At 43.8% G+C, this 17095-nt stretch overlaps 2 protein-coding genes and 1 pseudogene across 2 annotated transcripts; all 3 read right to left on the bottom strand.

Annotated features, from left to right (window-relative positions):
• Nucleotides 1-5955: 5955 nt before the first annotated feature.
• Nucleotides 5956-9745, bottom strand: LOC147967001 (uncharacterized). Its single transcript, XM_087531007.1, has 13 exons — nucleotides 9704-9745; nucleotides 8671-8805; nucleotides 8432-8476; nucleotides 8176-8352; nucleotides 7961-8086; nucleotides 7745-7878; nucleotides 7437-7512; nucleotides 7056-7360; nucleotides 6792-6978; nucleotides 6589-6720; nucleotides 6281-6522; nucleotides 6122-6197; nucleotides 5956-6045 (listed from the first exon to the last, which is right to left on the bottom strand). The coding sequence occupies exons 1-13, from the start codon at nucleotides 9743-9745 to the stop codon at nucleotides 5956-5958; spliced, it is 1767 nt and encodes a 588-aa protein (XP_087387133.1).
• A 1266-nt stretch (nucleotides 9746-11011) lies between these two features.
• Nucleotides 11012-11935, bottom strand: LOC147967000 (uncharacterized; annotated as a pseudogene).
• Nucleotides 11936-11969: 34 nt separating this feature from the next.
• Nucleotides 11970-16541, bottom strand: LOC147966999 (uncharacterized). The gene is made up of 7 exons (XM_087531006.1): nucleotides 16106-16541; nucleotides 15792-16028; nucleotides 15461-15523; nucleotides 14451-15365; nucleotides 13042-14361; nucleotides 12110-12912; nucleotides 11970-12017 (listed from the first exon to the last, which is right to left on the bottom strand). Exons 1-7 carry the CDS (start codon nucleotides 16539-16541, stop codon nucleotides 11970-11972), a joined length of 3822 nt encoding a protein of 1273 aa, XP_087387132.1.
• Between the last annotated feature and the right edge of the window lie 554 nt (nucleotides 16542-17095).

The raw sequence follows: 17095 nt of genomic DNA, 5'->3' as shown, positions 1-17095 counted from the left end.
CGTGGCAACGCACGGGCATTCTACTAGTCTACCATGTAAGTACGCATAGACGGTTCCCTCAAAAAAAAAAAAGCACGCACAGACGGACGAAGTCTGAGTTCCTGGTGCCCGAACTCGCTCTCTCGTTTCTCGCCACCTAAAACTTTCTTTGTATAAGAACCTTGTTATTTCAGTATTCAGTGACGGAAGGGAAGGTGTACCCCGGTCCAAGCACAAGACGAATCAAAAAATTTGGGCACCGCTCAATTATATAATCCGAAATTTGGTTTTTTTTGCGGGTGCGAAATTTGGTTATTTTGATTTGCATTCGGCCAAAGGACCAAAATATATTTTTTAAGTCAAACCAATGTTTGTGCAGTTTTTTTTCTTTTCAAGAAAGACTTTTGTTCTACTAGCAAATATGTCTGTGCGTTGCAACGAGAGAGAAACAGTATCACGCATTTCTAATAAGCATGGCTCCACTATTTCAGCAACATAAAATTTTAATAATACTATATACCTCAATTTATTGGGTCAGCTTCAAACCGATTAATTTCTTTTTTTGTGATAAATTGGTTAATTCTTTTAAAAATAATTAATAGGTTACTTTTCCTTTAAATACAAATGATCATCTTTTATGATGCTTGAATTGGATGATGAACTTCAAAAGGTGGCCTCATCTCTCATTGTTCCTAAAGTCTACCCCTTTGCTAGTCTCATGAAGATGAGATCTTTGAATAATCGACATAGTACCTCGCGATTGATTTTGAACAATAACAATTGGGTAAATAAGATATGATGCTCTTGTTTACATTAATCTCTCAAGAATTCCGGCAATCCTTTCCAAGTCTGTTCACTCTCTCTCTCTCTCTCTCTCTCTCCCCGCTATTAATTCTTAAGGTGGCTTATTCATTTGAACTCGTATACGTATATAAATTGGTGTTATTGTGTGTAAAGACGCAAGGTGGTACTATATTTTAAATAATAAAACGTCTTTCTACAAAGAAAGGGTAGGTTAGTTGAACAATCTAATGTTATCCGGCCGCAGGTCACCAACTCGATCCTCACTGACGCATCAATTTTTGCCCGACTGCAATGTAGGTCTCGTTCGACGGCCCAAGCTAACCCATGTGAAGAAAATCCTAACTGCGGACCAGGCCCAGAATTGGCCCATGTGCGGAATAGAGCATCCACATATTTGTTTGTACATATTAGCTAAATCTGTTCTTTAGCACAATATATAGCTAGCCGAGTTGGTTACGGTCGCAGTACAGGGAGGTTGGAACGTTGGATTGTCTAGTGAGAGGTTGGATGAGGGACGAAAAAATAACTGACGTACAAAAGGACCTGATGACGAAAAAAATAGAGAAACAATCCTCCCTTTAATATTAGGTAGAGTATAGAGTATTAGCTAAATCTGTTCTTTAGTACAATAGATAGCTAGCCGAGTTGGTTACGGTCGCAGTACATGAAAGGAGATCAGGAGTTCGACCCCTAGTGTGCTCCCCTTTTATTATTTTCTATTTCTAACGTTGGATTGTCTAGTGCGAGGTTGGATGACGGACGAAAAAAATAACGGCCGTACAAAAGGACCTGATGATGAAAAAAAGTGAAGAAACAATCCTTCCTTTAATATTAGGTAGAGAGGTAGAGATTTATCATGTGTTATGGCAGTATAAAAAACACCTGAAGTAACAAAAAACAAATCTAGATCTGTAAATCAGCATCAACTAGTTGAATGCCCGTGCGTTGCCACGGGCACACAAAATATGAAGTATATGATGTGAAAAGATTACTCGACAAAGTGATAGCATGGACTTGGATATTTTAAATGAGGTTGAAAAAAATAACGGCCGTACAAAAGGACCTGATGATGAAAAAAAGTGAAGAAACAATCCTTCCTTTAATATTAGGTAGAGAGGTAGAGATTCATCATGTGTTATGGCAGTATAAAAAACACCTGAAGTAACAAAAAACAAATCTAGATCTGTAAATCAGCATCAACTAGTTGAATGCCCGTGCGTTGCCACGGGCACACAAAATATGAAGTATATGATGTGAAAAGATTACTCGACAAAGTGATAGCATGGACTTGGATATTTTAAATGAGTGCTTTTTATAGAATATATTTTGACAAAAAAACAATGTCATAGGTAATTCAAAATCTATGAACATGGACAAACTTGCATTTAAATGTAGATAATAACTAAATCATCCGTGAAATTAGCACATCCCTTAAAACACCATAGACACAAACAAATATGACGAAACAGTCACCTACATAGTACATACAAACCAAGTACGTGATAACTACACTTACAAATTGAAACACACAATCATGCGTAATAGGCATAACCAATGTCTACTATCTCTACTACATGCGCCGAGCTTTCTTTGTATACATCCTGTGTCGGGGATCCTTTGTAGACAACTTGCTTGCTAGGAAACCCCACCTCCACTCAATAAATTGCTGAACAAACTTCATATCAATCAACCCACCTATTATTTTCTGGCGAATATCTGCAAAAATATATATTATAAATGTTGCATTTAATAATATTTAAAATTTGTCTACATATGTTAATAACAATCGTAAGTAATTGATTTTTAGTTAATAAAAGTCATAACTACTCACCATCAAGTGCGCGTGCTGCAGTATGATCCGGGTTGAATGCAAGGGTGGTGTAATTTGAAGTTTCCAGATTTCCTATTGCCAAGATAAAAAATATATTTAGGTTGACATAACAATACACTTCCTTAGAATATGCAATACATGTATTGGTATAGATGCTTCAATTACCGTATTTGCAATCCTTACGAAGCATAGTGGCAAGGACAATAGATTTATTGCCTTCAGTTGTTGACCACCTATATGAGTTCTGAATCAAGTTGCCACCCCAAATCCCAACAACTATAAGTTTGCCCCTACAATGTGGAATTTTTTAAAATGGTAACCATGTCAAGGACTTTTTGAACTAATTTCGATTATTCGGTATAAAAGAGTTGGAACTATTATGTACCAAGTACACATACCACATATCCATGAAGGTGACCTCTCTATATATTTCAGCACCTGGGTATCCCCCAATGCGTTCATGTCCATCATAATGAACGACTATGCCAATTATGTCTGTGTCAATTATCATTAGTCAAAATTATATACCAAGATTATCTCCATGTTAGTAAGTATTATATGCTTGAATGCATACCTACGAAAGTGTTTCTTGGACACCTCTGAACTTCTTGGAACGGCATCAAATGCTTGGGATATGTTGGAAATTGAAGTGAGAGAGACTCAACAAATGTCCTTGCGCTGAAGGAACACTCATATGTGTGTTGAATGTATCTACACTCCAGTTCTTCAAAGTTAGGCCGCATAGTAACACCATGAATGATGTACTTACGACCCATGTGCAATGTAATATTGAATCTATTCACTAAATCTTTTCCGGCAACTATAGCCTCGATTTTGGCACCCTTAGAATTGTTTTAGGAAATGTTAGATGATGATAAAACAAATGTCTATTTTAGCAATCTAACATGCTTGAGACTTACAGTTTTGTCCATAAGAATGAAGTGAAGCTTATCACCACTCGGATTAACCGGGAATTTGACATCTACCCTCACGCAGATGCTACAAGTCCTGAATGTATCAGAATATTCGATGTCGTCGAAGTCTATGAATCTATAACAAATAGCTTAAATTAGCTAACAGGGTTTTCCTTTTCTTTCAAATATGAGAAAGCATGTTAAACTTACCTAGGCTCAACTGGTTTTTTGTGAAGTTTGCAAATGTCCGCTGACGTCTAAGGTTAATTGGCGCCATCTAATACAGTTTAACAAAATATGTCACATTTAAATTTGGAAGCAACAGAGTGGCAATAAGGATAGATACAAATCAATAAAATTCTAACACACATGCATAGTACCTCTAAAGTTTGCAATCGATGCCTATTGTTATTGACTTGTATGATAGCAAAATCTGTCAATTGCTGAAGTATATGGACTTTTTGAAATAGATGCCAATCATGCCATCCGATACAACAAGAACACAAAGAAATAGAAAAGCAATGGCAGACCACGAAATCTATAGTCATTTTTTTTCATACCCAGAAGAAGAACCTGCTGGATTTTCGAATGCCGCCTCCAACTTTCTTCTATAAAACAACAGTAGAGCTTGAACCAGATTTCCTGGGAGCAAAGGACATGTGAAAACAAATGTTTTTAGAGAGGCCAATAACTGGACCAACAATAACTTGGAAAAGGAAAATTCATCAAAGTTGTACAACAGGACTACTAATATATATGTGGCCTGCAGCTGCCAAAGTAAAAAGAACATCTTTGAGAAGTGAAAATTGCTCTTTGAGAAGTGAAAATTGTTCTTTTGTCGCTAGATTCGGCCATGGCGACGAGTGCTCTCCCACCATTTCACTTGCAGCTAATAAAGCTTAGCAGGAAGAATCAATGAATAATTGTTAAGGTATGCACATGCTGGCTCTCAGATTAATTTTTTTAATGGCAGAATTTATGTATGCATAGTATGAATATAACGACTGAACCACGGGCATTCAGGTAGTATAATATTTAAAAGAAAACTGCTATCAAGAAATGAAGCAACGTTGGTTCAAGCCTCTAAGATGCAAGGATTTACTGGGAGAAGCATAGATTGCTAAAGGAAGGAGCTGAGCTCCATATCTCTCTCATGCATTATTTGTTTCCATTACATCCAAAGAAACTGATTGGCGGGAATGTATGTTACCTTGTTGTGTGGCAGGTAACTTCTCTGTTCAGACCTGGCCTGTATGTGGAATGTCGCAGGTGACCGTGGATGATAAAAAGCGGCAGTTGCAGCAGAGCTGGATGCGCGTCGTGACCGGAATGCGGCGAGTCTGGCCTGGTCCACGCGCCGCCGAGTCGGAGCAGCGCCACACGCGGTGTCGCGTGCACCCAGCCGAATCACGTCGACCACCACCGCCCCTTCACCACGCACCGAGGGCAGGCACGAAGCCGTCGTCCGCTCCACTGCCGCCGCTGATGCCGGCGCGAGGTGAAGACGGCAGCGGTGGCCCGATGAGTAAAAAGGAAGAGAGAATGAGGGAGAACTCAAGACAAGGGAGGTTTGCACCTTTTTATCATGCGGGGTGGGGAGATAACTGCCATAGCTCCACCATCGACGATCTCCACGATCACATAACAACGCTGACCGGCGGTTGCCAGTTTCGAGCTGACCGTCAGTTGCCATGGAGGAAATCGGGGGAGGGGGGGTGGGCGGGGAAAGAGGGGCCGCGGCGGAGGGGAAGCAGATCGGCCTGCGGCGGCGGACGGGGAAGCAGACCGGGACGCGTATCGCCATGCGGCGGCGGACGGGCTTGGTCTCTCGTCCGGCGGACGGGCTTTTTTTAATCGGTTCGCAGGCCGAGCCTTTTTTTAGAGGTGCTACACACGACAAAAATTACACGATAGCTGGACGACGATGGAATCCAGCCGCACACGACTGAGAACAGCAGTAGTAACTGGATTTGCTTGTCGTGCACAGGTCGGGCACAAGTATCATGCGTGAAGCTGTTTCGTTTTTCCTTTGCATTTTGCGGGCGATTTGTAGGCTAAGTGCATATATTCCCCAAGACTTTTTTTTCAAAGAGTAAATATTGTGTCGGAGAGTTTTATAACAGAGGGAAAAAAAATTACATGCCTTTGCATATATTTGTTACCATCCCAGAGAGCATAAAATTGAAAATAAGATAATGAGTGCATCTGTATTCGGACGAAGCTTAACCTTTTCCCCCTCCAATACATATTGCATCGCAAAAGCTTATAAATAAATAGCCACAACATATGGCAAATACGGAAAACAAATCCATGGAGATGAACAAATAAATTCTGATAAAAAAACTATAGTCTGACCACCGATGCGTAGAGATCAAGTCCAGTTTATTATCTCTTATTAACTTCCTACTTGAGGCACTTGAGAATTTCTCATACATCATACGGGATGTTGTCTTCAGCTTCATTCGCATGATACTCGAGCAAGTGTATCAACAAATTCTTTCTCAACTCATAACCATCCTGCATGTGCAATGTATGATGTTAGCATGCAATTTCGCTTCAAACTTTTTATGAACGTGTAATATAGAATACCCACCGTGCAAATTGGACGAACAAATTTGTTACCATGCCATGAGAGCATAAAATTGAAAACAAAATAACCAGATTCATTCCTGTAGATGAATACACTATCATTATCTTGGGAGGTTATGACAATAAATATAAAATGTGCATATTGATTTTCAGAGTAACTTACCGGTCTACGCTCGTCGGAACATCAATTGGTGATTTACGTGGCCAGAAAAATGTATCAGACTTCCAACCCGGTTGTGCTAATTCGAGTGCATCATTCAGGTAGAATGCAACCCTCTGAAATTTTAATGCATATCTCTCTGAAGATAAGGACGGAATAAGTGGGTCCAAAATAGATACTTGACGGGCATGTTTGTTGATTGCGAACAAGATGAAGTGGCCGAGGAATGCATGAGGAAGCAATATCTACAAGCAACACTCATTTAGAATAAATGTTAATCACGACTACCATATAAAATAGACCAAACTTACCCAATTGCATGATGAGATGGTGTGGTCTATCTCAGTCGAGCTACGAAGCAATGATGCTAGCGTCTGAATATCTGGCTGTACCCGTGAATCTAAATCTCGTGCGGAAGCGAGGGCAGCTTCAATCACGGCCGTCTGGGTAAAAAATGGTTAAGGAACATGATGGTGACAATGATAATAATAATTTGTGATGTGCAGTAACTTACACAAAATTGTAGATCCATAAAGCGCACAGGAGGATCTCTTGTCAGTAAGGCCTCGTCATTTGCAAGTATACGTATAGCCATGTTGAAACAATCAATGTCCAACGGCTGGTCCCTGCGGAGTATACCTTGGATCCTTCTAAGACTTAATCCTATCAGATGTGGTTTAGAACTTCGCACCCACTCCTTCCTGTAGATAAAAGTTAATAATTGTAACATTGTAATAGTGTATATTGAAACTTTATACTTCTTAGACATGCTCCTTACTCCAAGGAAGTAGCATCATTAATTGACATGATGTGGTGGCATAGTTCATCAACTAAATCTTGCGGGTCCGCGGCCATGATGGGGTTCCGAAGGGGGCTTTTGTCTTCGGCTCCATCATGTGAATCTTGCCGCTTACGCTTTCGGTCCTCCAAAAACTCAACATCAGAATCAGATACATTTTCTTCATTGTCAGATACATTTTCTTCATTGTCAGCCCGATAATATATTGGACTTCCTTTTAACTTATTAAGTTCTGTCTCCAACAATATGACAGCTAATTTTCGTCGAAATTCTTTCATGTCCTTCTACATATAGTAATTAAAAATAATTTGTTAAAAAGCACCATTGAGATGAAATCTGCTATTATGAAAAAAGAGATACCTGAGTGAAATTATCAGACAAAATATCTCCAGTCCAATACTCCATGCAATTTAACATAAACAATCCACATGACGCGCTACAATATCAAAATATTTCCTTAGGCTTTCATCTCAATATAAATAAAGTATTTAAACAAGTAATAATGTTCATTGTACATGTCTCCATTTATTGTCCAATGTATATCTATTACCTCAATGTTTTGGCTAACAAATAAGACCATATTTTTGCATCAATAATGTTTTCACAAGACTATTCTATCATAAATTTCTCTATAATTCAGTTCAGATTATGAGATGTGTTCATCATACCTATCTGTTTGGATTGGCTTTTGGAACTTGTCTACGACTGTCCAATTCATAATATCGAGGTCCTGCCACCTATCACCTCTCTTAAACTCCGGCATATCACATGCGATTTTTAAATGCTTGTCAAGTCCTTGTAACTATTAAATGGAAAATTGTCACTACATATTAGAGCAAAGAGAATGTAATGTATAGAGGAAAACACAAGAAGCAGACATTTACCGTCATAGTGAGGTCACTGCGGCCCATTCCAACTCCAAGCAAGTCCAGTACCTGTATCTCTCGTTTCTTCGCATTGATTACTGATAGATACCAGTGGCATTTTCTGATGTTAACTGGAAGGAATACCTGAAGTAATAAATATTATATATCACGTAACCACTTTCAGGTAAAAAGATGTGCTTCATATATTATAAGTGTAGTGAGTTAAGACTGACCATGTCATGCTCCAGAAAAGTATTCACTCGTTTTACAATGTGGCGATGTGTTGCCGGGTCTATCTTATCTTTCTTAAACAGGGAAGACACAAACGTGCTTGCTATGTGTACCTTTCCATCCGCTCTATTTTGCAGATGCTCCTGGGCACTTATGCAGTATATGTATGCATTTATTACCTATAATTTCAAAGATATAATACATTTAAATTTTGAGACACTGATGTTTAATTACGAGAGTTTGTGTGGTTTGACTTACATCATCATGCAAAAACACATCATCATGCGTAAGGCATCTCATCTCAGCGTTCGTTAATAATGCATCACTGATGTGCACCAATTTCGTTTTTTCATGTAAGGACATGATTGATTTAATAATGGAAATATCGTCCGCTGTGCAAATATAATCTGTCATGGGACAACATGAAGCCAAATTAGTTACATATAAAAAAGGTCAATGAAATGATAAGGCTGATAATCACTGTGAAAGTAAATACCTTGTGGTGTAATATTTGTATTTGCTCTTCTTGGTTTGTTATGACGCGAATTTGCTATTATTTCTATCTGCACATCGATCTTGTTGATAGGTTCTTTTTCATGGTTAACAATATCCATATCTGTCAGCGGCACATTCTGCATAGTGAAATATATGAATTAAATATAGTTCTGCCATATTATTTTTAGGAATAGTATAATAATTCATATGCAACATGCAAAATAAAAGATTAAAAAGACAGACATCTAAGAAATTTGATAGCAGTGACAGACTGTCTAAATACCTTAGTTCTATTCCTTCCGTTCTTAAATATCTCGGTTCAAACATCGACTACATACGAAGCGAAATGAGTAATTCTACACTCTAAAGTATGTCTTATACATCTGTATGTAATCTTTTATTAAAATATCTATAAAAAATTATACTTCGTATTTAGGAACCAAGGAAGTGCAGCTGTGACTCTCAGTCTCACTCTCTCCTCACCGCTCTCACTTTCTCCTCGCCGCTTATCCCTTTTCCCTTCAGCTACCACCTACCCAGCTCCCCTGTGCAGCCGCCGGCACGTCATGGGGCGCATCCGCACGGCGCGCGACGGTGCGAGGCACCAATCCCTGGCCCAACCTCCCATGCCCCCGCCTCCGAACCATTCTTATGGCCTGGCTGCGCCCTCGCGAGCATCCCACACCCACTCCCATCACTCCCTGGTGTCCGGCGAGATCCGCCAGGCAGGGCTCTCGCGGACGCGCGCGCAGTCTGGGCGGCGGCATCCACCACGCAGCGCCCCCTGCCCCGCGTCCCCCTGCCCCCCCCCCCCCCCACGGCGACACGCTGGTCGGAATCTTCTGCTGGCAACGCCCGGCGACCGGCGCGCGCCGTGCAGCCCGAGGAGACCCTGAGCAAGCCGTGCTCGCCCGGATGGGCGGAGTACGAGCAGGAGTGGATTCCGTGGTGCACCACGACGTCGACGGCTTCTCTTCGCCACCGAGCTCTGCTCCCCTCCCTGTGCATCAGGATGAAGGTGCTCACGAATCTTACCTTGTCACGGTCGACTCCCCTTTCTCCCTCCGCGTTCTGCATTGGTAGGTCTGTTGGATTGGCACCGCCGGTGAAGCAAAAAACTGGAGGTAGATTGAATCTCTCCTATATATATAAGGCTAGCTAGATGTGTAGTATCGGTATACGGTTAGGATAAGGTTGTTTATTTAGTGAGATGAGGATTAAACCTTTCTTGGGGTTGTTTGGATTGGATACGGACTTTTTGCCAATTCTGTTTCCCATAAACTCGTTTAAAGGGCTAACCACATGAAATTTGTTAGCGTACCCAAAATTATAGTTTTTTTAGGAACAGAATTAGTAAAACTTGGTTTTAGTAGAACAGGCAAAGAACTGTGGTCAAGGATGCTAGCTTCCTCTTCCTGGAGATTCGATCTGCCAATCCTGACCAAATTTCGAATTGTACAGACCCACAATGCATTTAAACAAAGCCAAACACAATGTCAGAATCATACAGATTTATGCAAGGTAACCTGACATAAAAGTCAGTACTCTACAATGGTGACAGTCATACTAATGTACCATTTGTAAAAATCGAATGCAAAGCTTGGTCTGCATCTTTTGGCAAATAGCTTAAGGTTGATGTTTCTAATCCTGTACATGGTACTTTGGAATCACCTTCTTCATTGAATTTTGAGGCTTGAAATTGATATTTAAGAACGTGTTAGAAATTAAGGACAGCTGCGTGCTAAATCTTATCACAGAGGTATAGAAAAAAGCAGATCAACGGATTATGTTCCTAGACTTCATATCGAAGTATCTGTCGCCTAGAAAAAATCATCCTTTAATAGTTGAGATAGTAGAGATATGAGGAGATCACTGATGGCTTCACTCAGCTTGGGTTCTTCATTAATTATCAGATACATAGTTCCTTGTCCATGTATTTCTAACAAGAGATTCTATGCAATTGAAGTTTAAGTCAGTTTTTATATTGCTATATATGAGATTAGATGCCACAGGTTTTGATCATATTAAAGAACATATGCATCAGAAAGAAATACGACACCTTAGTATTTTTGTTCTTCTTTAGCAAGTCACTATTGAAACATCTTCCTCCTGCATCCGTTTGAAATTTCACGCTGTCTCTTGTTATTTCCAGCTTAAACAGGTACAGGACGGGTAGATGTCGCGAAAGGAATACTCATGGTTTCTGAAGACTGACTATGCCTGAGTACTACACAGCAACAAACTCAGGTTAGTGTGCATTAATAAAATCTACAATAGTTATGTGGTTGTAATGCAGAAATGAACATACTTTACCTTGACTTGCTATAATTTGATCCGGTGACTTCATGTGCTAAGGACTTCCTTGTACACTATGTTCTTCATGGTCGTTAATAAGGGCTCAAATCTTTTTCGCTTCTTTGAATTCTTGCTTTCTTCCTTACCCTTGCCCTTACCCTTGCCATTGTCCTTGATAGCGAGAATCTTAATGTTCCTCTTCGCTGTGGCTCTAGACAATGCGACGTAGAGCTGACCGTGAGAGAAAACCGGGTCCGGTAGGTACACCCCAACAATTGGGATGGTCTGCCCTTGCGCCTTGTTGATTGTCATGGCAAAGCTGAGCCTAATAGGGAACTGCTTCCTCTTGAACTTGAAAGGGAATATATCGTCATCGGATGGGCAGAGAGGTATCCGAGGAAGGAACACCCTCCTACCAGCATGTTGTCCTAGCACGATTTCTGCATCAATGGCGTTCCTCTAAAAACCCCGGACCACAAGCCTTGTGCCGTTACACAACCCATTAGCTGGATCAATGTTTCTCAACAGTATAACAGGGCAATTTATCTTTAGTTTGAGTGCATGCGGAGGCAGCCCGTTGGGAGTCAGGTTATTAAGGAATTCGGGGGCATAGTAGCCGTGTGGATCATCCTCTGCACTATCAAAACTGTGGTAGATCTTCTCTTCGCCCTGGAAGCACTCTATCATGCGCGTATTTATCTTATCAACGTTGTCGTTCTTGGTGGAGAGGATCGCTCGAGATGTCATGTAATTTGGATCAGCCATGTTGTCGTCCAGAGCAGGAAATACATGGTCGATTAGCTTCTCTAGGTCAGCGCCGTCTCCTGTTGGCGGCACACAAATATCTTCGGGGAGCCTTATGTTGCCTTCCTCGTCAGTTTCCTCGGTCCCGTTACCTACCCGTAGCAAGTAATCTGCGAACCACGGGTCGTTATGCGCCCTCATGTTGGTGACGAGCCTTAGCTGGCGCATGCCGTTCCAAAGGTACGAACTCCGCAGGGTCGCATCAATTATCTGACCCCGTGACCCCTTCCTGACGACCGGAAGCACCTGCCTGAAGTCCCCACCAAACACAACTATCTTTCCCCCGAATGGTCGGTCCCGTCGTCCCATGATGTCCCGCATGCTATTGTCTAGTGCCTCAACCGCTTGCCACTTCGTCATGGTGGCCTCGTTCCATAGGATGAGTGAAGCCATGTGCAGGAGCTTGGCCGTCCCACTTTGCTTCGTGAAGCTGCACGACCCCCCATCTTCAATGTTGAGTGGGATCTTGAACCTCGAGTGGGCTGTCCTTCCTCCAGGCATGATGGAAGCCGCGACGCCTGACGTCGCTGTAGCTAGCGCGATCTTGCCCTCGCCTCGAACCTTTGCGAGAAGTGACCTGTATAGGAAGGTCTTCCCGGTGCCTCCCGGGCCATCGACAAAGAATACACCACCATCACCAGCATCAACTGCTGCCAGTATCTCATCGTATGCAAGCCTCTGCTCAGGGTTTAGCGAGGACGCCAAATCAGCGTCGTTCACGTCAACCTCGATGGCGGACTCCTCGGTGACTTCTCTGGCCTCACCTCCAGTAGTGTCATAGGTCTGGTCGATGTCCGGAAGAGGGAACAACGCTATGTCTTTGCCCATGGACTGTAGCATGCCCCTGATGTCAAGCAACACCATCTGCTCCACTGCTTTTGAGCACGCGTGTGTTCGACGGTAGTCATCAGACATCGCGTCTAGGTGCCTATCCCATAGACCACGCACGTCACCTGGCTCGCAGAATACCAAGATAGTTGCAAAGAGCCTCCTGAGTGAGGCTGGCATTGCAAACTGTGTTGACTCTGTAAGACACTCGTCAAGTGTGTTGTCGGCCTCAATGAGGCCCAATCTCTCGGCAGCCTCACGGAAGCTATCACATAGCACTCCGTCCACGGTCCGCAGGTCCTCGAAGGATGTCTTGCCTGGTACGTGGTTAAGCAGCACTCGCAGAAAGTACCGCTCCCCCTCGGCTGGATGGGCTGACACGATTCGACCTACTTGGTGTTGCTTTTCTCTCCGCTTCCAGTATTTCTGTCTCTGTCATGTGAAACTTCCCGGAAAGTCCTTGTACAGGATATCCCGAGCCCACACGTGCTGCTGATTAGCGAGGAAATACTCTGTCAGCATTGACTTAGATGCAGTATCACGGGCGACGACATCGGTCAGGTCCTCTCCTGCTTTGAACGTGACACTATTCATATTAGGGAGATGAAGCGGCAACTGTAGGACCGACGGGAAACTCTCAGAAAGGTTGAAGCCGAATATCCTCCACATCGCCTCCGGTGGAGTAACCCATCTCGCATCAACGTACCTTTTAATCTCGTCTACAACCCCGTTGCTGTCAGGCTGGTCAATGCTGAATGAAGCTCGATCGTGACCCTTGTATACATATTTGTAAAGGTACTTGACGGCCTTGATGCTGGAGCACACCTCGACATTTATGTGGCAGTTGAACATCCGCAACAAATAAGGGTTGTAAGGCACGACCCATCTGTTATCCAGCATTTGACGGCGGACCTTAGCCTGACGACCATCGTCCCTCCGTCGATAAACCGGGTATGAATCCTTCCCCTGTAAGGTGTTCTGGTTGAACGGTCGTGGGTACTTGCTCTTGCACTTCAAGTCTTGCATGCACACATTTTTGGGATTAAGATTGCCACATGGGCCGTGCATCATATGCTTCACGACCATGGCATAGAGCTCTGGATACTTATGCCTGTCCGGGAGCTCTGCAGATATGATGCGGTCATACTGCTGTGGCACCACGAGTTTATAATTTGAATTCATGATCAGCAGGAAGTGTGCATGGGGGAGGCCCCTCTTCTGGAACTCGACGACATACACATGCGCTACCACAACACCAAGGACGTGCTTTTTGAACAACATCTCTTTCATGGTCTCCAGCTTGGCCCTGAACACGCGTGCAACAAGATCTGGTCGGTCCTGGGGTGTCTGGCCAGGAAGCAGCTCATTCAGTATCTCCTCCCAGCTAGGATTGCATGTTATAGTCAAAAAGATGTCAGGCTTCCCATATGTCTGCACCAGTGCCATGGCGTCCATCTGCCTCCGCTTCATGTCTCGGTTGCTTCCTTGATGCGTCCCTGGCAGCACGATCCTCTTCCCAACAGCACTCGCTCGCATCTCCCCAACCGCGATGCTATCCACAAGGCCTTGGTATAGATCGGCACGTATCTCTCTCTGGTGGTCCCTGATCCACTTCAGCCTACATCCCTCAATCTTGATGAACATGTCGACACCCCACTGCTGAAACAGGCGTGCTCCGTGTAGTATGGGGTTGAATATCGCAGGGCGCGTCTGTAGCCGGTAACAGTAGTAGTCCCTGACAGAGACACACAACCGGTTGTTCCCCTCTGTGGAAAGACATGAAAGAAGAAGGTTAGGTACCATATGGAAGGATAGAGAACTTTTTCTGGCATATAAGCATACCAACCAGGCGCACCTGAATCGTTATCACGGTTTCCTCTTGGTTGTTGTGCAACCTCCCAAGGGACATTGTGCTTAGGGATATTTGGATGCCAACCAAGCTCCCCCCTTGGAAAAAAGAGGGGATACGAGAGCGGGTCATAACAGCCATCTGTGGCATGTATACTATACTTCTCGTTGTTGTCCCCATAGAGTGTAATGCTGCGGTTGAACCTGTTTGCTAGATCGCTTCCCTCGACCCAAATCGCAGCCACCTCGGATGACATGGGTCTATTATATCTTCGTTGGTCTAGCTTCTGGTCAATGTTGAGGTCTATCCGGTACTCCTCGAGGTTTTCCTTGTGGGCACCCAAACTCCTAAACTGTTGGGAGTAGGGGTTTTCCCTGAGGACGTCCACTAACTTGCTAACAACGTGCTGGTCCAATTGCTTGGTGGCCTCCTTTCGATGGCTTAAGCTGGGATCGTCATCGTAGAAGTACAACTGCAGATGTTCAGGGCGAGATCTTGGACCGAACGAGTGCACCCTGTGGTACATAGTGCCATGTGCCCGAAACGTGTACACCCCGGACTTCATGTTTGTGTAGTTGTTGTCTAGGCTGACGCCAAGGGTAGTGAAGGCAAAGTGCCCGTTGAAGAACCGAATGCTCTCCCGGAAATGCCGAGAGTCTGCATCCGCGCTAGACCATAACCTCATCAGCTCTGGGATAGGCTCGGGTTCAGCTAGCTCAATCTCCCCGTTCCGACAGCAGAAGCCGTCAGTCTCGTACTGGAACTTCTTGGCCTTGCAATGCTCGCAGTTTGCAGCGTGCTTCAGGATGTGTGTGTTGTCTGGGATGTTCGAGTAGACATAGTCGAAAGGATCTAGGTCGATAGATCCTGTGTTGGAGGATTCTACGGGCTCATCGAGGTCCGTGCTATCAGTGTCGGATGCTGCAAGCATTGTGGAGATATAACAAGTCACGATGGGATGCACATCATAAACCAATAATATAGAGGGATGAGTAGCGAAAGGCGCCTCGGAGTACCTTCACCGGCAAATAGGTAGTACTCATCATCCATGATGCCGCTAAGGAAGGCATCCATGTCAGCTGTAACATTGTTGAGCCGATAAGTAATGGTTTTTATTGTGAGTGCACACCAGGAGGGGAGTAAACATGAGAGGGTTACCATTGGTTTCGATGGTGTACGATGGCATGCTTGATGAAGGGGAGGAAGCCAGTGAAGCAACTCCTGTGGGCGGTGCTTCTGAGCTTGTTGCTGCTCTGTTCACATCTAAGGTACTTGCATCTAGGCCTGGAGGCCTCCGCTTTTTTTGAAAGCTTGCATTACGACGATCTAGCAAAGCTGACTTCTCACCTTCTGGTATGCTTTTCCCGCGCGTTGTTCGTTTTAAGGCACTCCCTTGAATGTTCTTTGCTGTAATACTTTGTTTGTGAGCTCGCTCCCGAGCCCTACGCTGTGCTCCGCTCTCCTGCCTCTGCTCCCGGCCTTGATTCTGCTGGTCGTCTATTTGGTGATCATTGGTTTGCTGCGAGGGATTTATGAGTTCGCTCGGGGCATCATTATCATCCAGGGTACGACTAAGGTACTCGCCTGCACCGTTGTGGAGCCGTTAAATACTGGTCCAATGCACATGTACAGAACAAGTAGAGTAAAGATGGAAGGATTACCTTCTGATTCAAAGTTGTTCCCAGCCTTACTCGCAAACCGGGGGGCAGGGGCAGGAGCTGAAGCTTCGGATTCTCTGAATGCCAACGCATGAGTGCTCGACATCAGGTTGGGTGTAGCTAAGGTACCTGCATCAGGGCGGGGCATTGCGATGGATTCAGCGCAAGGGGTGTTGCGCCTAGCCGCGAGTCTCTTCTTGCGCTGAGCTAGCATGTTCTGCTTCTCCTTAGGTGATTTGTTTTGCAGACGTGTTCTTCGGCGGGTGTTTGTCTGTTGGTTGTCATGGACTGACATATTTTGGTAGGCCGCTCTTCTAAGGGTGTTACTCTGTTGCTTCTCCTCTGGTGTCATTCGTCGCCTGGCTTCTCTTTGACGGGCAGTCCTCTCCTCCTCTGTTTTTTTCCTAGCTTCTCTGCGACGTGCATTGATTTCCTCCATCTGTTCAGGTGTTAATCTATTTCGCCGTGCCATATATTGGTCTCGCCTTTTCTGTTTTCTATCTGATTTAATGATATCATTTGAAGCAATGTGCTCGGGGATAGTGTCTTCAGTGTCGAGTCCAAGTGCTATGTCTGAACCAATATTATGATCAATGCTTCTGTCTGTTCCTCGAAGTGATGCATGGTGATCATAGTAAGTGCCTTCACGAGAATGATTTCCTGAAGAACCATTTTGTTTAACAAATGTATAAATGCAAACTGAAAAAAAGTCGTGTGTAAGGGCGATACCGATTGATGTTTCCACATGCGGCACTGGCTGAAAGGCCTTGAGATTGCCGGCTATAGGAATCATCATAGGCAGTTGTGTGGGCACATTGTCATCATCATCGGAAGACGAAACACTGTAGTTAGTAGTGCCTGTTTGTTCGCGTATGAAAAAACCAGATGGTGGTCGGTGTGTATTGGTGAGTTGTGATCTGGGTGTCCTCTCATATTCGACAACTGATAAGATTAATGTAAGTTATGTTGTGAAGCTTATTGAGTACCTTATGT

Source organism: Triticum urartu, chromosome 6A, assembly GCF_056163025.1.
Source record: "Triticum urartu cultivar PI428250 chromosome 6A, HENAU_Tu73, whole genome shotgun sequence".
Lineage (NCBI taxonomy): Eukaryota > Viridiplantae > Streptophyta > Magnoliopsida > Poales > Poaceae > Triticum > Triticum urartu.
Note: the sequence above shows the minus strand (reverse complement) of the source record. Positions and strands in the feature narration are given on the sequence as shown.